Source organism: Schistocerca cancellata, chromosome 1 (assembly GCF_023864275.1).
Source record: "Schistocerca cancellata isolate TAMUIC-IGC-003103 chromosome 1, iqSchCanc2.1, whole genome shotgun sequence".
In the NCBI taxonomy this organism is placed as follows: Eukaryota; Metazoa; Arthropoda; class Insecta; order Orthoptera; family Acrididae; genus Schistocerca; species Schistocerca cancellata.
Window position 1 is genome coordinate 430,747,543 of NC_064626.1, and position 26,901 is coordinate 430,774,443.

The following is a 26,901-nucleotide window of genomic DNA, read 5'->3' on the forward strand; positions in this document are numbered from 1 at the left end:
GATGATGTTCCCATGTAGTGACGTGGCAGACATGCAATAATTCTGTGTTCATCCTTATAATTGGCTTCACCGAACTTAGTATCTTTATCATTGGGAACTCTGACTTTGACAGGCCCCTTCAGGACTTTCTTTGGCACCTAGGTTGCAAAGACTTCTGTTTAGAATACTTTATTTATTCACCATTAATTGGGCTTCTGCTTCCAGTACTGTCTGTGTTATAACAGGAACATTTATTTTCTTTGTGATCATTTTCAAACAGACATCAACAAAAGAAAATTTTGTTATCTTGACTAAAACAAAGTTGGAATTCATTGTATACCTGGGCTTCCTTTTCTTGACCACAGGGTGGATACTTCATGGTGCTTTTACCATCCAGAAGCCATGTTATGAATGTCTTCTCTTGTAACGAAGTTGAATAACTTACAAACTGAAATTGTATTTATAGTAATAAAGGTCCTGAAACAAGAGCTATGGCTTCTTCTTGTGAAGATAAAAAGAGAAAAAGAATAAAGCCCATAAAGCATTTCCATTTCTTTTGTAAGGTGTAATGTTGAACTGGTGCAAAAGATGAAGCACAGAGGCAGCCAAGGCTCATTAAGTGAAATGTGCCATCATTAATTTGGAACAGTTTATGGAAATCATATGAAGCCAACGCCAAAATGGTTACACCATGCTTTGGATACTGTTCCTTGGAATTGGAAGTGAAAATGAGGATGTTTCAAGCCACCTTATTTCACCATAATACTTATTCCTTTCTCTTCTCTTTTAGTTTCATCGGCAGGTAATTTTACTGCTTGCCTTTAATGGTTCTTTAGTGATTTTGTGCACTTTTTTTATTTTACATGTAGATTCACTTTTAGTAGGTGAGCACTTTTAAATTTATTGTTATGTTACACAACATGCAGTTGAATGCCTAATGTCTGAAACTGATACTTTTTAACTCAAATGTATTTCTCAAAAAGAAAATTATTTCTTGTAGTTTTAGTTTTACCACAAGGGAATGATTCTATTTCAAAAATTGAATAAATTCAATGAACCATCTAGCATGTAGTAAAAATAATAATGGCAACACTTGAGAAGTGTATGACAGATGTTTGAGCTTTGTTTCACATACCACATTTCACTGTGTTAAGCACTGTAAAGTCTACATAAAGACTTGTACATGAACTACATGAAAAGAAATAATGGTGCATTTACAGGAAGTGAATAAATAATATTTTATTTTTAAAAGCCTGAATAACATGATCATAATTTGGAAGAGTTTAGATGTTGAAAGTGGCTAACTTGTTGCAAAGTTACCTGCTCAGCTGTAATTAGTACTTGAAGTTTTAACCTCAATGAGACAAGGAACACAAAAACATTTCTCTGGCAAAATTAAACTGTGTAACATTATGTACTCTCCTGGATGCACAATCAGCATATAACTGTGCAAGTCTGAGATCACATACAAACATGAAATTAAACTAGTTCAATCAGTTCTCTGAGTCACAAGGTACAATCATTTCCAGTCACAAGGGCCCTTGAGAACCTATTCACAGAAAAATTTATATAAACTTAAGTCATTTTAAATGTCACATTTGGGTTTTATGTGATTGAACAAGCGGTCCTTTATCATCTGTGCCATCAAGCCATGAATTATCTCAATGGTAGTTTTGCAGCTGTCCTTTGTTGCTTTCATTAATTTGTCCTCTGTACGCTTTTCATGTGGATCAGCACCTGATAACATAAATCCTCCACGACCCAGAGCAGCTTCTGATTGTTCAAGTTTGTCAGATAAATCAAAAATCTGCCCAGTAGTATAGTCAGCATTGGTAAGGAGGCTCGAAGAGCTCAGGGTGTTGACCCAATACTTGTTCCACAGTGAATCAAGAAGACGTCTATCCAAAGTTGATTTAAAATATGTCACTTCTAATGAATAGTACTGCTTGCAGTGTACACCAAAGTCCTCTATTTTATTCAGAGGAATTGTCTGGTATTCTGATGGTTCTTCATTAGCTGGTTTGTACCCCTGTTAAGATAAAGACAAACATTTATTTATATATATACCTACTAAAAAATTGGTATCAAGTTGTGTTACTATTAAATTATTATTCATATTGGTACATAAGTGACAATGAACAAAGACAGCACAACAGCCCAAGTTTATATCCAACACCTGAGAAAACGATGTAACTAGAAAAAGTCTGCAGCCATACCAATATGATAATTACACATGTGTAGATATTTGACATGAAGAAACTACATGTGTAATTCCATGCAGGAATCAATATACTACAGAGTCATCAAGCACTAGAAAGAAAAAGGTTTTTAGAATTGAGCAGCAGCTCTATAAATAAAGTTGTTGTTGTTATTGTTATTGTTGAAATGCCACGTGAAATAATATAAATTTTGATCTCAAAAGTTTATGTCATGGAAAATGAAGTGATAAATAAAATTTTACAGACCTACTTCTATGTCACTATCTATTCATGAAGATACCTGAGGAAGAGACCACAGAAACTTTTATCTGAACAAATTCCATGAATAACAACACAACCCCATTATGTCACTATATCTTCTTACCACAGTGAATGCCATTAAAGGGCATAAGGTTCACTAACATGTTACCTATGATAAATGGATATGAAAGACATTTGTATAAGATATTTTGGTAAACAAGCACTACAAAAATGGTTCAAATGGCTCTGAGCACTATGGGACTCAACTGCTGTGGTCATAAGTCCCCTAGAACTTAGAACTACTTAAACCTAACTAACCTAAGGACAGCACACAACACCCAGCCATCACGAGGCAGAGAAAATCCCTGACCCCGCCGGGAATCGAACCCAGGCGTGGGAAGCGAGAACGCTACCGCACGACCACGAGATGCGGGCAAACAAGCACTATACTTGACTGCCTTTTGTACTAAATATTTAGATTGGTAGATGTATGACACTTTATTCATAATAAGACAGGACAGTAATTAGATACTAAGTATGAAGGAAGCATTTCAGTGTAAGCTCATCGGACAAAAAAGTAGTTACCCCAGTGAACATGCACAGATGAACTGTTAAGCCTATACATATGGTGCACCGATTGGGTCATGTGCTCAACCATGTGTGCTCTGGATCTATGTGAGCATGAGACAGTAGTGATCAGTGAGGCATTTATGTTTCGTGCAGACACTGTATGTGAACATGGGCAAATGTAACAACTGGAGTGACAAAAAGGGGCAATCATGTTTGACCGTGCCCATGGCCATATGGTGTGTGAAGTTGCAGGATTTGTTGGTGTTTTATAGCAGACTCTGTTCAATGTGTTACAAGCAGTGGTGTAACACACATGGCCATACAACATGATGTCACAATTGTGGTCACAAAAACAGACTAACAAAGTGGCCAGAGACGTGTTTCACAGCTTGTGGATCAAGATCACTTCCAAACTCAACAGAAACTGTTGCAGGTGGTGAATGAAGGTCCATCCTAACCCATTAATTAGAGAACATTGCAACAGGAACTGCATTCAACGAACACCTGGAGTCTGTCACCTCGCAACAGGTCACTAATACCCCTATTTTTCAAGATAACTATATTCACCAGGCTGGAAGAATACGTGACTGGTTTTCTGAACACTCCCACACCTAATTATCTTAACTGGCCTACAAAAACATCTGACTTGATCCCCCACAGAAAATCGTAGGACATGTTGAAACAGCGAGTAAAATGCAGGCATCAGCATCCCCGCAATTTGGTGGAATTGTGTGATCAAATCCCCAGCAGGTGGCCTTAACCTGGAAGCGATATAACTGCACAATCTTGTGGGCTCACCTCTTAACTGAATCCAGTGGTTACCCAGCCTGGGGGAGGGAAAAAGAGGGGGGGGGGGGAATTACACAGTATTACATGATGTCTGTAATGATTTCTCTATGAGTGCCTAATTTTTTGTCCAGTGAGCATAACATGTGATGCCAAATGATGAAATGACTATATGCAGCAATATAGTCTTCAACTACAGAGGTCGGACTATGATTTGGTGTACAAACCTGATGATGATGATGATAAGGAATGAAAACAATTTTGGAGTAAAGGTAACAACTTGCCGAATATTAGAGGCAAGCACATAAATGAGCACATAAATGAGACTGAAAACTTTGCTAGCTTCCCATTAATGAGATAAAAAAATGAAATTTATAAACAAACTCACCAGCATGGTTTTTAATCCTTCTATCCTCATAACAATGAACAAATAGCGAAACACTGCAGACAATATATACTAAAATATTCACAAGGGCTCTAATGCCATCACACGAAATGACATACATGGTACACTGAAAGAATGTGTCAAATGTGCAATGGTGAAAGTAGATGGTATTGTGGGGGTCCTATAAAAGTCTACAAATGGCAGAGATTAATAAGTGGGTTGTACAGTAAATGTTAATCCTGGATTTTTCCCAGATTTCCTGGTTAAAAACATGCTTTTTGCTGGGTGAAAATACACTTTTCCATGTTAAGTAACAGTATCCTTGCCCTCAGAACTGTAAAACTTATCAATCATTTGAACGGTTAAGCTTTTATACACTGGTGTAGAACTTCCCACCACTTTAGAAACTGAAACCCAGAAAAAAAAGAGTTTTGGAAAGACCATCGATGTGCAACAGCATCTATGGTGCACATTTTCTTATTATGACATGCTGCACATTTTCTTATTACAAAAGTATATATTTAAATTCCAGCAAACACAGCATGTTAGTTTCCAAATTGAAATTACGATGTACTCAAGTCAGGTTATCTCACCAGCCAATGATACCAGATATTTAGAGCATAGGACATGTGACATAGTCAGCCAGTAGCAACATCACTGTTAAGTAGCACGAATGCACAAACACGGAAAGTTAATGGTTTAAATTAATATACACAGTGTGGCTAGAAGAAAAGCTAAGCTTCCACTTATAATACTGGTCTTTTTTGTATGTGTAACACTTTAAGAAACATCAATCAAATATGCCAGTAAAATTTTAAATAACGACATAAATGTCTTGTCTTCTGGGTTTGACATTCTTGAAAGTCATTGGCTCTCAAAGTATTAACTTTAAACGGGAGTCAAACAATCTGTCATTTAAGAAATTTATAGCACATTCTCACACGTAACATAATTCATCATGCATAAAATGAAATTTATTTAGGAAATAATGCTTTTCAAACCACCATTCTCAATATTTTCTCACAACCCGTTAGAATTTGTTTAAGCAGTTGTTGGAGAGCACCAGAAAAGAGGCATTACTGTGCGTGCATAGCTACGATTACTTAGCAAGCCCATACATTCATACATATATAACATTAAGAGATCTTACATTATGTCATAAAAGAAACAGGACACTGGAGGATAATCCAAGAGCATCAGAATTTCATAAACCATACTGAAATGTATAATTTGGATTAAAGTGCACATTCATTTATCCTGATTCACAAGGAAGTAGGCCGATGTTAAACTTTTCAGTGTGGTTTTTGGGCTGCAAATTTTCTTGGAGTACCAGTACTGTATTATCTCATGTTCGACTCTTTATTACAGCATGATGCCATACATGCCAAAAGATGTATATGTGTACTTGAAGTTCAGCAAACAGTTGAAATTAGCTAATAATGTGGAATGAAAGACTTCATTTCAAATAAATTGACTGCCTCTGAGGAAAAGATTAATAAAAGCCTCATTTCTTTAGCAAATTAACAAAAATAACTTCATCCTTCAGTAAGACAATTAACATTTGACAGCCAAAAATGCAGAAATAAAATAAAATCAGAAAACTGAAACTAATAACATATTTTATATTTGAATTCATTGATACGTCCTGGCCAAAGAAATCCGTTTTCTTTCCATTTAACATGAGAGCTGTACATGAAGAGGAAACAGCAAAATCACTAAATGTAAAAACGGGTCTCATGAAGACTATCCCCTTTCCTCACTACAAATTTGACTGTTCTGTGCCTGCATGAATCCGGCAGCTTGTCAGAAAAATTTTTCTTGGTAGCACCTGGCTGCTTGTTGTTACTACTGATACAGCCTACAGCTACACTTCAAATAGTCAGATGGCACTGCTCATATGCGACTCAACAGTGCACTCACGTGAGCCTGCTGGTGACTGCTCAAATGAACCCAATCTAAACAGTTGTGACATCATGCTTGTTGGAAGCAGTTTGTTGTTATGAAGTATTGCATAATCTTCGTCCTAAAGCCTTTGACACATTTTGCTGTTGACAGACACTTGTGTGTGTGCTGTGTTTTGTTGTTGTAAATGGTGCATGTCCTTTGCAATTTAAGTTTTATTTTATTTTATTTCTTCATTGTTTATGTTTTACTGCTGCAGTACTGCTCTGCAGCAGCGGGATACAATAAAATTCTTTGTTAGTGTATCAATCCTTACCAGTCGAAATTACAAAAATTTAACTGAAAACTAAAACAATGAAAAATTCTTGGAATTCTAAAACATTCCCAGGTTTTTCCCCATTTTCTCTGGGATGAAAAAATTCCCAGTTGAACCAGGGCATATACACACTGGTTAAATGCATCTGCCGAAGTGATGTACCATTCCCAACAATTCTACTTTCATTGATCAAATAATGAACTTTTTCTCTTTTAAAATAATAACCAGTGTAGCATATAGCATCCAGTTAACTTTACATTCACAGCTTTCTTTCAAGCATACCTATTTCTCATTTCTCAGAAGTTTAGCCAGAAAAGAGGAGGCCCTTGTACAAATGTCAGAACAAGGTTCACATTAACTGGTGCCTATCGAGGTAAGTAAACAGACCAAACATCAATTTACTCTAACTAACATTCAAAATCAAAATTATATTACATAACCTTTCCAAAACAGTTTCAGCCAGTGCCAATCACTAAAGTTGACCAAGTATATTCTACCAACAGAAAGTAGTTTGTCATGTACGATGCCGTCTAAGTCTGGAGGACGTTACCAGCACATTATAAGTGACAATATACTCTGTATCAGTAGAAAGCACGAAGTTGAATCTGATATGATCATTGCCTGGAACTATTTATTTATAAAAGTTATGCAGTGTGACTATGATCTTGACTGTGAATTATAATAAAGTGCTACTAAAAATGGCAGGTTGAAGATACCCATTTAGTAAAACATCACGTCCTTCTGCGTGAAGAAGTCTTTAACAGTCTGCTACACATCCTCTTAAACAGGAATCGTCAACCCTTAAAGGACTTTTTTAAGAGACCAAAGGCATGATAATGACATGGGGAGAGATCAGGACTATAAAGCAGGTGCTCACGTGTCGCCCACTTGCACTGGTGTAGGTTCTGCATTACAACATTTGCGATATGGCGACATGCGTTAACATGAAGTTGCAGCACCCAGCACAGAACTTGGTGTACCATTCCACAATGGTGATTTTTGAGACATGCTGCCCCAGACACATTCTACATTCTCTGATGGACATCTACCAGTGTTTATCCTTAAGCAGCCAAGAAAAGAATAACATCTTGGTCCTCTTTGGACGCATTTGGTAATAATGTTGTCATAGTTCACACTTCCACATTTACCGCAAGCACATCTGAAAAGACACAAATGCCACATTAATCCCTTGGTTACCTGTTGGTGCTTATACACCTGTATCATCTTCGTGCCATGTGCACCTACACTACTGCTACACCCTGAAACGGAAACTTTTTGATCACCCTTCATACACAGAAAAGGAAGAGATTTTGAATGGAGAAGGTTAAAAAGGGAGGGCAGGTCATTTAGGTCCCAAGATGAGAGAGACCCACCCTTACTGAGGACGAGAGTAGGCCATGCTAATCACTTCTCCACCCTGAAGGTAAGTACTGGCCAGCAATTCTGCCTCATAGTGTGTTAATTTCCTCAACAGAATTTTCCTTTGATACTATTAAAGTCCATTAATAGGGTCACCATGGCCAAGGGGTAGCGACAAAATACTGATTGAAAGGTCTTTGGTTCAGAATTTGATCCCAGCCACTGATTTGAATAAAAATCACCAGCGTGGCAAGCAAAGACTTCTGGTGAGAAGGCAGAGGAGCAGATACAAATTCAAGGCAACTTCTTGCCCTAGGGGATGGAAACTACTGCTAAAGGGAAATCCATAATAATCAATGGCATGGTCCTGTAAAATGTTCTGGATCAGAACCCCACTTGGATATCTGAGAGGTGACTGCCAAGAGGGAAGTGACCAAGAAAAAAAAGAGATTGAAAAAGTGGCAAAAGAGTAACATTCAGCTAGTAATAAGCAAATACACTGTTCAAGAGTAACAAGATAATACATGAAAAAGGGCAACATACACTATCTGGATTATATAGTGAACAGACAAGATACTCCAAAATCACATACTGGATTGCAAGGCATACCCAGGAGCAGTGTGATAATGAATGCCACAGTTGGAATTTCAGTGGGGAGGAATGGACATCCCCAAAAAGGACAATCACAGATGATTGTAGACAAACACAGGTAGATTGTACACAAACACAGGTACAAGGAAGATAACTGTAAAGAAACCTCAAGTACTACAGCTGATTGACAAAAGGAAAAAAATATATATATATATATAAAAATGTCCAGAAAAAGAAAGGTGTACAACAATCAAATCAATAGGAATTGCAGGAAAGCTATCGTAAAATGACAGCATGAACATGAAATGAAATTGAATGGGGGAAAGGGTTATCTGAAGAGCAGAACAGCATACTGAAAATTCAAAATGAATTTTTAAGAAATTGAACACAAAGGTATCAACTGCATACAGAATTCCACTGTTTAATGTGCAAGAGATAGTAAATAGGTGGTCAGAGAACAATGAGAAAGATGTGATATGACATCACATAACATGACAGAAGAAGAAATAGATGTCAGGTTGGAAGACAGGAGATCCACTGTTACAGTCTGAGCCTGACAGAGTTCTGGAAGACTTGCAGCAAAAAGCAGATGTTACTATCATCCCTCTGGCCTTTCTAAAATCATTGATGGAAGTGGAAACAAAATGATTATTCAGGTTAGTGTCTAGAATCTACGAGAGTGGAGACATATTGTCTGGCTTTCACTCGGATATCATCCATATAATCACAAAGATCGGACAGATACATAAATGCAAGAACTATCAACACAATCAGCTTAACAACTCATGCAACCAAGTTATTAACAAGAATAATATACATAATAATGGAGAAGAAACTTGTGGCTCTATTAGATGAAGATTGGTTTGTCTTTAGAAAAAGTAAAGCCAACAGGTAGGTAGTTCTGATACTACACCTGTTAACGGAGGTAAGATAGGTCGGTTGGTTGAAAGTTCCTGGACCGAGTCTCGAACTCGGGACCTTTGCCTTTTGCAGGCAAGTGCTCTACCATTTGAGCTACCCAAACATGACTCACGGCCCATCCTCACAGCTTCAATTCCACCAGTACTTTGTCTCCTACATTCCAAACTCTGCCTATCACACACAGTTTTAATCTGCCAGGAATTTTCACATCAGCACACACTCCATTGCAGAGTGAAAATTTCATTCTGGGAACATTCCCCAGGCTGTGGCTAACCCATGTCTCCGCAATATCCTTTCTTCCAGGAGTGCTATTTGTGCAAGGTCTGCAGGAGAGCTTCTATGAAGTTTGGAAGGTAGAAGATGAGGTACTGGAGGAATTGAAGCGGTGAGGAGGGGTCGTGAGTCGTGCTTCGATAGCTGAGGTAGTAGAGCAGTTGCCTGCTAAAGTCGAAGGTCCTGAATTCGAGTCTTGGTCCGGCACACAGTTTTAATCTGCCAGTAAGTTTCATATCAGCGCTCACTCTGCTGAAGAGTGAAAATTTCATTCTGGGTGGTTGGCTAATTTGGTGGAGGGAACCAAACAGTGAGGTCATTGGTCCCATCAGATTAGGGAAGAATGGGAAAGAGGGACAGCCATGTCATTTCAAAAGAACCATCCCAGCATTTGCTGAAGCATCTAAATCAGGGTGGCTGGATGCGGGTTGAATCGTCATCCTGAATGCGAGTCCAGTGCTAACCACTGCGCCAGCTCATTTGCTAATGATAATAAGACTTCAGAAAAATACAGACATTTTTGTGGGATTTTTTGACCTAGAAAAAGAATTTTGCAATGTAAAATGGTGCAAGACGTTCAAAATTGTGATAAAAATAGGAGTACAAGCAAGTACTGACAGTGAAAAATATGGTAGGGATGCTGTCTTTCTCCTCTGCTGTTCAAGAAGCAATGAAGGAATTAAAAGATGGATTTAGAAGTGGGATTAAAATTCAGGGTTAAAAGATGTCAATAAAGGATTTGCTGACAAAACTGCTATACAATGAGAAAGAATTACAGCACCAACCGAAAGGAATGAAATGTCAGATGAACACAGAATAGGGACTGAGAGTAAACCAAAGAAAGTTCTGAGGACTAGCAGAAAAGAAATTAAGGGACCACACAGAACATTGGGAGAAGGAATTCTGCTACAAATGAAGTAAGATAACACACAAGAGCTGAGGAAATGAGGACATACAAAGCAGAACAGCACAGACAAAGAGAGCAACCCTTGCTGAAAGAAGTCTACTAATATCAAACATAGGCCTTAATTTGAGGAAAAAATTTCTGACAATGTACAGCTGGAGGACAATAGTGGCAGAAAAAAAAGAGTATCCAAGCCATTCTGATTTAGTACTCAGGAGGAGGTTGAAAATAAATGGACTGATAAGATGAGACACAAGGAGGTCCTCCGTAGAACTTTTGAGGAAAGAAATATTTGGAAAAACCCACTAGGAGGAGGAGCAGAATGACAGGCCATGTGTTAAGATGCTAGGGAATAACTTCCACAGTACTAGATGGAGCCAGAGAAGCGAAAACTGTATATGAAAAGATAAAGACAGGAATGTATTCAACCAATAATTGAGGAAATTGAATGTAAATGCTATTCTGAGATGAAGTTGGCACAGGAGAGGAAGTCGTTGCAGGTCGTATCAAAGCAACCGAAACAGTGATGATAAATTTTGGAGGATGTACTGAATTTTACCTGCTTTGTTGAGAAGATCATGGGTGGAAAATGTATTGGAGAAATTGTAACTTTTTGTGATATAGCTGTAATTTCTTTTATACTTTAACATCTTATACAAGTCGCTGAGCTTAATTCAGATATAGGGAACATTGAAGCAAAATGGTCATGGTAACCACTTCCCAATACGTCACATACTTGTTTCATTATACAGGGTGTTTATAAATGAATATCGGGGTTTTAACGCTTTGTAATATTTATTACATTAAACTTGCAGTTATAAATGATATGTCAAATGAAAGAGCAACTCAAACAGTTTTACCAAGAACCTTATAAATGATCAATGTGAGCACCATTTGTCACTCGGCACACATCAAGTCTATAGCCAAGTTCTTCCCAAACATTGATAAGTTTGCTTTGCATGGCCTCCACATTCACCCAATATAACGCCATGCAATTTTTTCCTTTGGGGCTTCATCAAGGATCGTGTGTACGTGCCTCCGCTACCAGCAGACCTCCCTGAATTAAGAAACTGGATTGAAGCAGCTGTTGTTACAATCACTGAAGACACACTTGTCAACATTTGGGAAGAACTCGGCTATAGACTTTATGTGTGCCATGTGACAAATGGTGCTTACATTGAACATTGAACATGTAAGTTTAATATAATAAATATTATAAAGCATGAAAACCCTGATGTTCATTTATAAACACCCTGTATATTGCCACCTAATAATAACGAAAGTACTAAAAATACACTGTGCAGGTCTCAAAGTGGTATGAATCTTTTTTCATGGGAATGGGTATACTGAAATTAAATACTACTTCTCACACCCATCCACATTCTTTGATTATCCTGACATTAATAAGTAGTAGTATCAGTGTGTTGATACTGTTGGGTGATCCAGGTCCACAGCAGAAACTGTACTTAAGCTTTTGATGGGGAATAAGCAGTGTGGCACAAAAAAATTACAGTGCTCCTAAAGTGCACACACTTATTGCAGAAGCATTCCATTGCTGGCTCCCAGTGTGTTATCCAGAGTATGATACACACCAACTCCAAATGATAGAACACTGTAACTGTATCATAATGGCAGTTAGTCCTTTGTGTATGGGAAAACAACCAGAGAAATAGGATATTATGTTTAATTATAACCCAGGAAATCATTCTGGTGGCTTACACAGGAGGCTGTTAAGCCACACTACATATTATGTCACTGGGAAATGTAGGCAAGAAGAATATCAGTACAATGTGGCACAGAAGCTGAGTTCATGTGTTACAAAGTTCTGAATGCTAGAGATGCAACTACATTTATTCCCACCATAGCCAGCTGCACTTAAAAGCAAGTTAGCACAGACCATAATAACAACAAACCAACCTTGGGATATGTTCTAAATGCCCCCAGGCATACTTTTCCAGCTGAAATTGTTCTAACAGGATCAATAACAATAGCAACAAATGGTTCTTGAAAATTTTGGTTCAGCATCTGAGTAGATACATCAATTCCAGACAACCAACATCCATATCCTGGGTGACTATGGTACCAGCCTATTGCATTTTCCATGCGTCCAACCTGAAAGATAATAACTGATTATATGTCACATGAGAATATGGAAATTTTATGCTATGCTAAAAACCAACATTATTATTACTAAATACATACAATTTCAAATCTTAAATAAACCCTGAAATATTCATCTCAAAATTAATACTAGAAAAAGTACCCACCTGTTTTGCAGCTTCTATGTAAGCTGTCATGTACTCATAAGCCTGTGCTTGAGCATTGACTCTTGTTTCCGTGCCCTCAACTGGAAGTGCAAATGAGTCCATCACTATCATTGTGTTAGCATCCACTTTCCCCAAAAGCAGTCCCATAACTTCAAGTGTTCCACCTGACCTTGCATGCATCACCATTTTTAAAAGTGCAAGGGCAGATATCTTGATGTCTTTGAAAAAGTGGGGACTGTTAAAATAATATTACTCATTATTTTTGTCCTAGAATGTTTCCATATCATACAGAGTTTTTTTTTAAACGTAAAAAAGCACATATTTGGTCTATAAAAAAATGTCATCTCAGTAGGATACAACTGTGGGCAACAAACAGAAATGGCACAACTTTGAAGAACAGAATTCATTCCTGCCCCCCCCCCCCCCCCTCTCTCTGCAAAGTTTTGGTTCCGTAAAGGTATGGTATGGATACAAATGAAATGTTACTTTTGTTTGTGCATACTGTGCTACAATTTAAATATCAACCTGATCTGCAGAATAGTTTTGCTTATAAGGCATTTTAATTAGCTGTGTTGTTTGTGTTTCATTTATACCAGTATGGCAAGACTGGTATACTATGTTATATGAAAATATTAGTTTTGAATAGTTTACCACCAATGGAAATATATTTGAAGTTGGTGAAAGTTTATAAACAGTATGTACATTCATTCTACGTGTTAAGAAATGGGATACTGAAGACGACTGTGACCATACTCTTTCCTAAAGATGAACCGCTTGAAATTTGTCCCAAAAAGCATTTGTTGGATACTGACCAAAAGAAAATTAATTTCTCAGCAATACAATGATGGCATTAAAAAGAATCTAATAAATTTCATGTATAGATTTTTTTTTACTGTGGATGAGATATTAGTTAAGCACTATACACCAGAAATGAAGCTGCAATGAAACTTGAGGCAGGAGCCAGTGACTAAGCATAAATCATTTTGGCATGGAAAATGAATTTTTCTGATTTACTATCTTGCAATAATTGTAAACTGTAATATTTTCAGTACCATGCACCTGTCCCCTGACATGCTTTACCAATAGAAAAACAGGGGGAACTGAGCTACAATTTGCAGAAGATCTAGTCTAGTTACCATTCTCTTGTAGACAACTCTTTAAAGAGTTGAGCATACAGGCAACAGCTTCGTAGCACATGAACTGTCTTATGAAGTTAGTTCACAACAGCTAATCACAGTTCAAAACAACAAAAAATGTTCATATAATAATACTACATAGGGGAAATAAATTACTCTAGCCATCACTCGGCTACAGTGTTGCACAGAAAGAAGTGACTAATTCAGTCATACGAATCTGTGATGTGAAGCATGTAATCGTTACTTTTATTAACTTAAAAAACAAACTGAAACTGCACCTATTTGCCGCTCTTCCTACTTCACAAAAGAATTTATGAACATCTTTCAGTATGTGTGTGTGTTTTTTTGTATAATTCAGAAGAAGCCCTTTTGGCTGAAAGTTTACTAGCCTAGCTATCTTTCTGTTGTGCCTGTCTGTGATTCAACATCTTCACAATATGGCAAGTAGCATCCAATCATTTTCATAATATTGTCATTATTCCATCTTGGATTTTCCATTGTTTGAAATACTACACAAAATAATCTGTAACTTCCACATAAATAAGAAATTTGTGGGTGTAAAATGTTTCAAGTCTACGTAAAAGGTTATGGTAGCCATTAATGGGCAATCTGCAAGCCTTCCAGACTAACACTTCAAAGATGGGATCTATTGACTGGAGAACCATTGGACAAAGTTCACTGAATTAAAAGGGAACTAACTGGAAAAATAAGTAACTTTTGCCCTAAAGCACACCACATCACTGTCATAGTGACAAATTTCCAACTTGTAAATTTGTGGTAAGGTTCTATGTGACCAGAATGCTGAGGTCATCGGTCTCTAGTCTTACACACTACTTAAATCTAACTTAGGCTAACGACAACACACACACCAATGCCTGAGGGAGGACTCTAATCTCTGACGGGGGGATTTTCAACTTGCCCCCAAGTCTATCTCACATGTATTATATAACAACAAAAATAATCAATTACTGACCATAAAATGTAAATGAAAACAATTAATAATTGATAAAATTATTTAACTGGATAGATAAAAATCTATTCACTACGCAGCGGCAGAACACGCACATAAAACTGTTGTGATAGGCAAGCTTTCGGAGCCAGTGGCTCCTTCTTCAGGCAGAAGGGTTGAAGGGGAAGGAAAAAGGGTGAAGGAGAAGGACTGGAGAGGTCTAGGAAAAGGGACAGATTTTGGGAAAGTCACCCAGAACTGTGGGGACTTACTGTAGGGGACCAGAAGGAAAGATCTCTCCAGTCCTTTACCTTCACCCTTCTTCCTTCCTCTTCAACCCTTCTGCCTGAAGGAGCAACCACTGGCTCTGAAAGCTTGCCTGTCACAATAGTCTTTTAATTGTGTGTTCTGCCGCCACTTGGTGAAAAGATTTTTTTATCTATCCAATTAAATAATAAAACTTAAATGGATAAATAAAAAAACCTACTCACCAAATGGTGGCAGAAAAACACACAAAAAGGTTTAACTTTTATAAGCTTTCAGAGCCAGTGGTTCTTTCTTCTGGAAGAAGAGTTGAAGGGGAAGGAAGAGGGGTGAAGGAAAAGAACTGGAGAGGTTTAGGAAAAGGGGTACGGTTCAGGAAAGGCACTCAGATCTCAGGGTCAGGGGAGACTTACTGGACAGGATGAGAAGGAAAGACTGATTGTTGGGAACTGCACTGAATAATATTTGATAACATGAGAGCTTAAAGGCGGAAGATGGGGTAAAATGCAAGGCAGAGACTGCTAATAAAACATTGTGCATGAGTTAATAAGAGTAACGGGGGCACGACAAAAAATAGACAAGTCAGAAAATGACAGATGTAGAAAACTAAAATGGAGTGAAAAAAGGATTACTTTCTGTGAAGAAATGCTGAGACAGAAGGAATTAACGTAAATTAAGACCAGATGGATGTCAAGAACCAAGGACATGTTGTAGCAGTAGTTTCCACCAGTGGAGTTCTGAGAAACTGGTGTCTGAGGGAAGAATCCAACTGCACATGAGGTGAAATAGGCACTGAGGTCATGACTGACCTGTTGCAGAGCATGCTGGTGTAAAAGGCTGAATAAAGTTTAAATAAAAGTTGGTATACAGCACGTGTCGTTTCACAGGTGGCTCTCTCTTTGATAGTATATGTTTTGTCAGATACATGACTGGAATAGGTGGTGGTAGAAGAGTGCTTAGGGCAAGTCTTGCAGCAGGGATAGTCACAGGGGTAGGAGTCATAGAGTAGGAAGTTGGGTGCAGAAGGAGCATCGGGTCAAGGATATTGTGGAGATCAGGAGGGTGAAAAAAGGCTATTCTAGGTGTGGTGGGCAAAATCTCGTACAGAATGGATCTCATTTCTGTGCATGATTTTATGAAGCCATGGACTTGTTGAAGCAGCTGATTAATATGTATTCAAGACCAGGAAAAAACTGAATGACAAGTGTTGCGCTCTGGAGTTGTTTTTTTGGAGGGATCAGCAGTATCAGGCTTGAATGTGATGCCCAGGAAATCCACTTTTGAACTAGGCTGTTGGGGTAGTTATGTCCAGTGAAGGCTGAGGTGGGCGTGGTGGTGTATTGTTATAAAGAGTCCGCATCCAAATAAATGTGTTTGCCTCGAATGCAAACACTGTATGGGAAGGACCGTTTGACATGGGAAAGATGGCAACTGTCAATATTTAAATGCTGTTATTTATTAGTGGGTTTAATGTGGACTGAACTGTGTAGTTTTGCCTTCTGTGAGGTTGAGATCAACATCAAGGAAAGTCGCATGGGATTCAGAATAGGACCATGTGAAATTCAATTGAGAGAAGGTATTTAGAGATTTTAATAGGTCAGCCTCACCAGGAGCCCAGAAGGCAAAGATGTCATCAACGTGTATCTTAACCAAACCATGGGATACTCTCCAAGCCACCCATGAAAAGGTTGGCACAGCAAGGAGCCACTCTGGTTCCCATGGCCATACGCCTGATTTGTTTGTATGTCTGTCCCTCAAAGGTGAAGTAATTGTAGGTAAGTATAAAGACGATTAAGGTGAGCAAGAAGGATGTCATAGGTTTGCAATCACATAGGTGTTGACTGAGGAAATGTTCAGCAGCAGACAGACCTTGTATCTGGGGGATGTTGGTACAGAGTGAGATGGTGTCAAGATGTAGAGGCAAAGTGTTGATTAATCTGAGTGGTACAGTTAAATAAATGATTGGACTACTAGCACAAAAGGTAGAAAACAGACAACAGCTTGAACAAGACAGACGACAACAAAGACTGACAAGAGGATTTCATAAGAAGGAATGATGGCCACATGGGCTAATATAACAACGGAAATATTCAATTATTGACAATATAATGTAAATAGATAGATAAAAAGTCTACTCACCAAGTGGTGGCAGGAGAACACACACAAAAAGTTTAAACTTTTACAAGCTTCCGAAGCCAGTGGCTCTTTATTCTTGCAGAAGAGTAGAAGGGGAAGTAAGAGGGGTGAAGGGAAAGGACTGGAGAGGTTTAGGAAAAGGGGTACAGTTCAGAAAAGTCACCCAGAACCCTGGGTCAGGTGAGACTTACCAGAGGGGATGAGAAGGATAGACTGATTGTTGGGGACTACACCAGATGAGCTTCGAAGACCTGAGAGCTTAAATACTGAAGACAGGGTTATATGCAAGACAGAGATTATTACTAAAGCATTGTGCATGAGTTACTAAAAGTCAAAAGCTAAGTGCATTGTATGTAACAGCTGTAGGAGGGAAGGGGATGAGGAGGGGGGGGGCGGCAAAAAATAGACATGCCAGAAATGAAAGATGTAGAAAACTAAAATGGAGTGGGAAAAGGAGTAATTACTGTAAAGAAATGCTGAGTTACTTCAACAAGGCCATTGTTGTTGTTGTGGTCTTCAGTCGTGAGACAGGTTTGATGCAGCTCTCCATGCTACTCTATCCTGTGCAAGCTTCTTCATCTCCCAGTACCTACTGCAACCTACATCCATCTGAATCTGCTTAGTGTATTCATCTCTTGGTCTCCCCCTACGATTTTTACCCTCCACGCTGCCCTCCAATACTAAATTGGTGATCCCTTGATGCCTCAGAACATGTCCAACCAACCGATCCCTTCTTCTGTTCAAGTTGTGCCACAAACTTCTCTTCTCCCCAATCCTATTAAATACTTCCTCATTAGTTATGTGATCTACCCATCTAATCCTCAGCATTCTTCTGTAGCACCACATTTCAAAAGCTTCTATTCTCTTCTTGTCCAAACTATTTACCGTCCATGTTTCACTTCCATACATGGCTACACTCCATACAAATACTTTCAGAAATGACTTCCTGACACTTAAATCTATACTCGATGTTAACAAATTTCTCTTCTTCAGAAACGCTTTCCTTGCCATTGCCAGTCTACATTTTATATCCTCTCTACTTCGACCGTCATCAGTTATTTTGCTCCCCAAATAGCAAAACTCCTTTACTACTTTAAGTGTCTCATTTCCTAATCTAATTCCCTCAGCATCACCCGACTTAATTCGACTACATTCCATTATCCTCGTTTTGCTTTTGTTGATGTTCATCTTATATCCTCCCTTCAAGACACCATCCATTCCGTTCAACTGCTCTTCCAAGTCCTTTGCTGTCTCTGACAGAATTACAATGTCATCGGCGAACCTCAAAGTTTTTATTTCTTCTCCATGGATTTTAATACCTACTCCGAATTTTTCTTTTGTTTCCTTTACTGCTTGCTCAATATACAGATTGAATAACGTCGGGGAGAGGCTACAACCCTGTCTTACTCCCTTCCCAACCACTGCTTCCCTTTCATGTCCCTCGACTCTTATAACTGCCATCTGGTTTCTGTACAAATTGTAAATAGCCTTTCGCTCCCTGTATTTTACCCCTGCCACCTTCAGAATTTGAAAGAGAGTATTCCAGTCAACATTGTCATAAGCTTTCTCTAAGTCTACAAATGCTAGAAACGTAGGTTTGCCTTTCCTTAATCTTTCTTCTAAGATAAGTCGTAAGGTCAGTATTGCCTCACGTGTTCCAGTATTTCTACGGATTCCAACCTGATCTTCCCCGAGGTCGGCTTCTACTAGTTTTTCCATTCGTCTGTAAAGAATTCGTGTTAGTATTTTGCAGCTGTGGCTTATTAAACTGATTGTTCGGTAATTTTCACATCTGTCAACACCTGCTTTCTTTGGGATTGGAATTATTATAGTCTTCTTGAAGTCTGAGGGTATTTCGCCCGTTTCATACATCTTGCTCACCAGATGGTAGAGTTTTGTCAGGACTGGCTCTCCCAAGGCCGTCAGTAGTTCCAATGGAATGTTGTCTACTCCAGGGGCCTTGTTTCGACTCAGGTCTTTCAGTGCTCTGTCAAACTCTTCACGCAGTATCGTATCTCCCGTTTCATCTTCATCTACATCCTCTTCCATTTCCATAATATTGTCCTCAAGTGCATCGCCCTTGTATAGACCCTCTGTATACTCCTTCCACCTTTCTGCTTTCCCTTCTTTGCTTAGAACTGGGTTTCCATCTGAGCTCTTGATGTTCATACAAGTGGTTCTCTTTTCTCCAAAGGTCTCTTTAATTTTCCTGTAGGCAGTATCTATCTTACCCCTAGTGAGATACGCCTCTACATCCTTACATTTGTCCTCTAGCCATCCCTGCTTAGCCATTTTGCACTTCCTGTCGATCTCATTTTTGAGACGTTTGTATTCCTTTTTGCCTGCTTCATTTACTGCATTTTTATATCTTCTCCTTTCATCAATTAAATTCAATATTTCTTCTGTTACCCAAGGATTTCTACTAGCCCTCGTCTTTTTACCAACTTGATCCTCTGCTGCCTTCACTACTTCATCCCTCAAAGCTACCCATTCTTCTTCTACTGTATTTCTTTCCCCCATTCCTGTCAATTGTTCCCTTATGCTCTCCCTGAAACTCCGTACAACCTCTGGTTCTTTCAGTTTATCCAGGTCCCATCTCCTTCAGTTCCCACCTTTTTGCAGTTTCTTCAGTTTTAATCTACAGGTCATAACCAATAGATTGTGGTCAGAGTCAACATCTGCCCCTGGAAATGTATTACAATTTAAAACCTGGTTCCTAAATCTCTGTCTTACCATTATAAAAGGCCATGACTTCCTAAAATCATACCCTGAAATGGTATCCAATCTGTCTGAGATTTTGCCCACCACACCTAGAATAGCTTTTCGTCACCCTCCCAATTTCCGCAATATCCTTGTCAGACAGACCCTATGCTCCTTCTGCACCCATCTCCCTACCTCATGGCTCCTACCCCTGTGATCATCCCTGCTGCGAGACTTGCCCATGCACCCTCCTACCACCACCTATTCCAGCCTTGTAACTGCCAAAATATATACTAGGCCTATCTCAATGGGAGAGCCACCTGTGAAACAACACATGTCATCGACCAGCTGTTATGTTAACACTGTTCGGCCTTTGATGTCAGCATGACTACCATCCAGTTATCAGTCAGGATGAATAGACATAGGCAGAGGGAGTGTAGCGGCAACATACAATATCGTGTTGCAGAGCATATCTACCACATGACATTCATGACCTCGCTGCCTGTTTCACCACACGCACCATCTGGATTCTTCCCTCAGACACCAGTTTCTCAGGATGGAAACTATCGCTATAACATGTCCTTGGTTTTTGCCATCCATCTGGCCTTAATTTACATTTATTCCTTCTGTCTCAGCATTTCTTCACAACTACTACTCCTTTTTTCACGCCATTTTAGTTTTCTACCTCTGTCATTTCCTGCCTGTCTATTTTTTGTCATCTCCCCTCCCACCTTTGTTGCATACAATGGACTTAGCTTTTTGCTCTTATAAACTCGTGCACAATGCTTTTGCAGTAATTTCTGTCTTGCACATTATCCTGTCTTCCACCTTTAAGCTCTCAGGTTTTCAAGTCTCATCCAGTGCAGTCCCCAACAATCAGTTTTTCCTTCTCATCCCGTCCAGTACGTCTCTGCTGACCCTGGGTTCTGGGTGACTTTTCTGAACTTTACCCCTTTTCTTAAACCTCTCCTTTCCTTTTCCTTCACCCTTCTTCCTTCCCCTTCAACTCTTCTGCTAGTAGAAGGAGCCACTGGCTCCGAAAGCTTGTAATAGTTGAACCTTTTGTATGTGTGTTCTCCTGCCATTGCTTGGTGAGTAGATTTTTTTATCTATCCTTTCACTTAACATGTATTTTAATTGTATAACCATATCAATTCAGGCAGGCTACGAAAAAATCTTACCTTCACAGTCTCGGATGTTATTGAATTTAGCACATGTTACAACAAAGGACTAAGTAAGGAACACATATATTTTTATTTTCTAAAAAATCTGCTCCGAGATACAGCCCTCCAAAGATAACACTGCACATACCATTCTGAAGATTTGAATTTTGGAAAAAAGTTTAAAATGCTGTATATCTGGAACAGTTATAGATATTTTGTTGCTTTTTTATTTTGAAAGATAATTGCTTTATGATTACCAAGAAATCGTCCATTTGGACTTATCTATCGAAGTTCTTTTACCATAGCACTCTGAACTTTTTTTAATAATTTATGGTAAAAATTTGATTTAAAAAATGTCAGTCCAAAAGAATTTTGATTTTTTTTTTTGTTGATTAGTACCATACAGTTTTACATTCCCTGAAAAAGAGAGCTTCCACTTTTAGGTTGAACAGGTTTTATAAATAATTGAAATTTTTGCCATACATAAAACCTGTTTTATTACCACATTATCACATAACAGGCTCATAAAAATCAAAACCTACTCTTACTTAACATAATTTTAGTTTTGAAAGAGGACTCATTTTTCAAGCATTTTAAATGGTTCAAAAATGTATGTGAAAGGTCCAAACACATTAAGGTTTCGATTTATACAACTTCAGTGTGCTCTGTTTTGTAATGAAATAAGCCAGTCAATGAACTAAAAATGTGTTCCACTGCTTCAGTAGCTTCCTTTGATATAGAGTGATGCCTTCCAGTTAAACCAATAGGAACTGGATCACTTACAATCTTCAAAACATTGTGAACAGGAACTGAGCACGATGGCATTGTTGCTGTCCTTCAGCTGGAAACCTATATCCAGCAGCTGGTATATGTGGTAGCATAAAGTTCACTACAATTTCGTTTAACTCATAACTGGTGTCTATAATCTCTGCAATCCACCAGTCACAGTCAAACACACACACACACACACACACACACACACACACACACACACACACACACCTCCTTCTCTGGTTGTGAATCTGAATATTATCCTGCTGTTTCTGAGATGTTGGCCAAATGAATGAAATTTCTTCTTTCTTGCTCTTTAAAGTGCACGCAATATGAGTTTTCCCATCATTCTGGGTCCAAAAATGTGTCTTCTGAATTCCTTTCACAGGAGTAGTTTGTTTGGACCATTCTTCTTTTTTCTGCTAATGGAATTCTTCGATTTCCGCTTTGGACAAAAGAATGAGGACTGTGGATGTGTAAGATTTCACAACTCTCATAGTATCCTCAACATTTAGAATCACAGCTGTATCTGATCTGGAAAGATATGTTTTGTAGCATGGTGCTTCAGCAGGCCTCCTACACCATCACAAGGCTCCTTCCCATGACCAGTAGCACCGTACACCAGGTCAGTTGGCACAAGCAACTTACTCAATTCAAAAAGCTGGTAATGATTTTTAAATTGACTAGGAGTACCATCAGAAATGATGATGATCTTCTCTGCTCCTGTTTGCAGTTGAAGAATTTTGTGCATTGCTAACAAAGCATATGCTGAGTCATGTCCAGTGTCATTACTTACAACTGCAACACATGTGGTCCTGTTCTGAAAATATGTCACTCCTGTAAAAATTGAAACCTGGCCATTACTCCAATGATACCCTTGTACTTCTTGTGGGAGAATTACAGACCAGTTCTCAGCAAAATCACAGTGAATCACTAAACATAGTTCTTCAGCCTGTACACACCCTTTCACTTCTGCAAAGTGTTGCTGTTGCAATTTCTTCAGATGCTCGTATGTTACTGCTTTCACTGACCATTTACCAAGTTCATCAACAAAACTGTCAAAGGCAACAGTTTTCTTAGCTAGTTTATTTTCCTCCCATGTCGCATATGTAATTTCTGCAGAGTTATCTGCTACGTCTTCCAGGCCAAGTGTGTGTAAAGAGAGTCCTCCCTTTCCATGGCAGTCTCCACATTCTTGAAACAAACAAGTCTCTCACTTTACGTCACAGACTACTAATTACTTCACACGCCCTGGCAAGGTGTCATATGTCACATGCTCCAGTAAGTTCTCCAAAGTTACCACACAAAGTTCAAAATTTGCACAGTACACAAATAAACAGACATATCTAGGTGGGTGTGGAGCTACCCACTTAGGTCGTAGTGCATAAAATTTTGATCTTCCAATATGTGAAATTGTGTAGTTGTTCTTATAAATTGAAAAAGTTTCATTAATACTGTGAGTCATGTACCTCTTCACTTTCACAACTTTTTGACCTTCAACTGTTACAGTTATAATGTTGTATTTTTTTTGTTGGCACTCTGGCGAGAACAGTCCCATTTATCTTCCAGATAAAACGACTGTAGTATTTGAACTTGAGCTGCTTCTACAGGATGACCATAACAGGGATCTGGTCTTCCAAAGACTCCTTCTACAGACTTCATATTTCTTGATTTGTCTGCCATGTACTTTGTTACTGATGGAACGTGGTTCAAAATTGTTTTCTTTGAAAATGTCTCTCCAATAATAGTTAAAACTTGCAACTTTTCACTGTAGGATGCACAATATTCAACAGCTGAATTGATATTGTGAAAAATTCCTGGCAAGAGTGCTTTGGTTCATTTGCTTCTGAAGATGGAATTTCTACTTTAAAGAGTGTGGTCAGTTTTTCTATAGTATATTCATCCATAGCTGTAGTAATTTCTCTGCACTTTCTTGATGCCTAGAGCTTATGACTCTGGACTTCACTGACCATGGTTTCTTAACAGGGTTAACACCTTCCTCTGTAGTTGACTGATTCAGGGTATTTAAATCTTCCTCTATTGATGCATGAATCCCATCTGCACGGTGGGAGGCTTCACCTTGTCCAGATACTACCATTGTTGTTATTCTGCCAAAACATTTGCCCTAAAAAGTTATCACTGGAAACATCTCCACTTTGAAGCAGAGTCTTAAACGAGAACACTTATTCCCAACCTGAGCAAAGTCTGTTTTTTGTTTGTCTTATATATCACTCTTTTAGGATATGCAAATAGTCAGCACACTTCACTCTCCTCTGGTCCCAGTCAGACGACATTTCAAACAGTTCTTTTCACAAAACACACTGTAACTGTGTCAACTGGCAAATTCCTCACAAAAACACAGGACTCTCTGGATGGTCTCAGATTTCTTAGAAGCCTCTTCAGTAAACAGATTAGCACTGAACAACTACAATACAGAAACCTGCAATGAACAACCATGACAAAGAAACTGACAAGAAACTACAACAAACTGTAAGAAACATCTGCAACAGTGAAATTGAAAGGAAATAACTGCAACAAAGAAAGTGATAAGAACTAACTGCAACAAAGACAAAAGAAATAAACATCATAACAAAGAAATAGTAAGAGACAACTTCAGTGAAGACATACATTGCTCTTGAAAGTTAAAAAAAAAATGATTTTTTAAAATAAAAACTGTCCAACTTAAAAGTGGAAGCTCTCCTTTACAGAGAATATAGTACTACATGGTACTAATAAACAGCAATAAATCTAACTTTTCCGGATTGGCATTTTTGAAATTTTTTTCTGTAAATTATAAAAAAATTCAAAAGGCGACAGTAAAAGAACTTCGACACATATGTCCAAACAGGGGATACCACTGTAACATAAAGCAATTATCTTTCAAATAAAAAAAAAAAAAACTCTAACAAAATATCTAGAACTGTTACAGAGATACAACATTTTAAAATTTTTTCCGAAATTTGCACCTTAGAAATAGAGTTCGCAGTGTCACCTCTGGAGGCCTGTATCGCAGGGCAGGAAATACTTTGGAGAAAATAGAAAAGATGTGTGTTTCTTACTCACTCCTGAATTTTAACATATGCTAAATTCAATAACATCCGAGACTATTAAGGTAACCCCCTCTGAAGTGATACAGATTATGCCTTCTTCAAGCGGTAAGCACATGCAGTCGCTTGGAATCATCAACAACGCAGTCTCTGTCCATGCCTCAATATGCGCGAACTGTCATTGTTCATGAATTGGACTTTAGAATGGACAGCATGTACGGTGAATATTGATGAAAGTTCAAAGGGAAGAATCATGCACTGATTCACCTACAGCTAATAATCAAATGAAACTATATGGGTCCGGAGACTTTATATGGTCAAGAGTGGCATAGCGGTTAGCGCATCTGTCCAGTGAACAGGAGACCCTGGTTTGAGTTGTAGCCTTAGTACAAATTTTCATTCGTCACTTCAGTCTGCATATATCACAGATGTCTGAAACTTCAAAAGGTCTCTGGAACCATACAGTTTCATTTGATTAATGATTATGAATATAATGTCAATGAGTCACAGCTGGAATTGGCCATCCCGTACAAATACCTGGGTGTAACACTTCATAGGGATATGAAATTGAATGTTTACATAGGCTCTGTTGTGAGTAAAGGAGGTGGCAGACTTCGGTTTATTGTTGGAATACTGTGGAAGTGTAATCAGTCTACAAAGGATATTGCCTACAAATAACTGATGTGACCCTTTCTAGAATACTGCTCAAGTGTGTTGGACAAGTACCAAATAGGACTAACAGGGGCTATTGTATGTATACAGAGACGAGCAGCACGAATGGTCATAGGTACGCTTGACCTTTGGGACAGGGTTACAGTGATGGTGAAGGAACTGAACTGGCAGACTCTTGATGATGGATGTAAACTATCCCAAGCAAGTCTACTAACTGGCTTTAAATGACGACTCTAGGAGTATACTACCACACTCTACGTATTGCTCACATAGGGATCATGAGGAAAAGATTAGAATACTTAACATATCACACAGAGGCATTCAAGTACTCATTCTTCCCAGTTCCATACATAAATGGAACTGGAAGAAACCTTAATGATTAATACAATAGGATGTACAATCTGCCATGCACTTCATGGTGGTTTGTGGAGTATGGATGGAAATGCAGATGCAGATTATAGCACCTATATCTGGGTTTGAGTTAGGACCCCATTTCAATCAACGGTTGGTTTAAAGGGGAGGATAAAACTGCTAGGTCATCGGTCCCTTGTTCTGATTAAAATGATTACACAAGGGAAAAAAAAGTGAGATTGACAACACAAAACTGGGAGAAAGGAAAAAAACCATAAGAATGACTGACGGGCAACAACAGGGTGTATACGTGCACAAGGAAAAAAAATTCCCGGATTTTTCCCAGATTTCCCAGCTAAAAATACACTTTCTCCCGGGTGAAAATACACTTTTTCCCTGTTAAGTGACAGTATACTCTTCCTCAGCCCTGTAAAACTAATCAATCCTTTGAATGTTTATGGTTTTATATACTGACGTAGAATTTCCTGGCACCCTAGAAAACGAAACTCAGGGGGGAAATACACGTTTTGAAAGACCTTTGATGTGCAGCAGCAACATGTACGCTGCATATTTCTGTATTACGAAGGTATAAATCTGAATTCCACCAAACACCGCAAGTCACTTTTCGAAGCACTGAAATCGAGATTGCGATGCGCTTTTGTAAGCCAGTCATAGCTCATGTCACGTGATCTCGCCAGCTGATGACAGCATAGGGCACATGATGTAGCCAGCCAATAGCAAGATCACTCTTAAGTAATGCGAACACACAAATAAGAAAGTTAATGGTTTAAATTAACATACATAACATTCACATATAATATTGGTCTTGAAGATTAATAAGCTGGAAGAGAAGGTAAGCTTTCACATATAATGTTGATCTTTTTTGCGCATGTTACACTTTAAGATACACCACACAAATGTGCCAGTAAAATTTTTAATAGTGACATGAATGTCTGATCTACTGGGCTCAAAATTCTTCGAAATGGTCATCCTCAAAGAC

The 26,901-nt window shown here is 38.5% G+C and overlaps 1 protein-coding gene across 1 annotated transcript in view; it reads right to left on the reverse strand.

Moving 5' to 3' along the window:
* Window positions 1-1,203: 1,203 nt before the first annotated feature.
* Window positions 1,204-26,901, reverse strand: part of LOC126176306 (COP9 signalosome complex subunit 5) — a 37,360-nt gene continuing 11,662 nt past the window's right edge. Inside the window, exons 2-4 of the mRNA XM_049923460.1 lie at window positions 12,713-12,947; window positions 12,363-12,557; window positions 1,204-2,008 (exon numbers count right to left, since the gene is read on the reverse strand). Of these exons, the coding sequence (XP_049779417.1) occupies window positions 1,565-2,008; window positions 12,363-12,557; window positions 12,713-12,947 (874 nt within the window). The 3' untranslated portion in view covers window positions 1,204-1,564. The remainder of the gene's footprint in view (window positions 2,009-12,362; window positions 12,558-12,712; window positions 12,948-26,901) is intronic.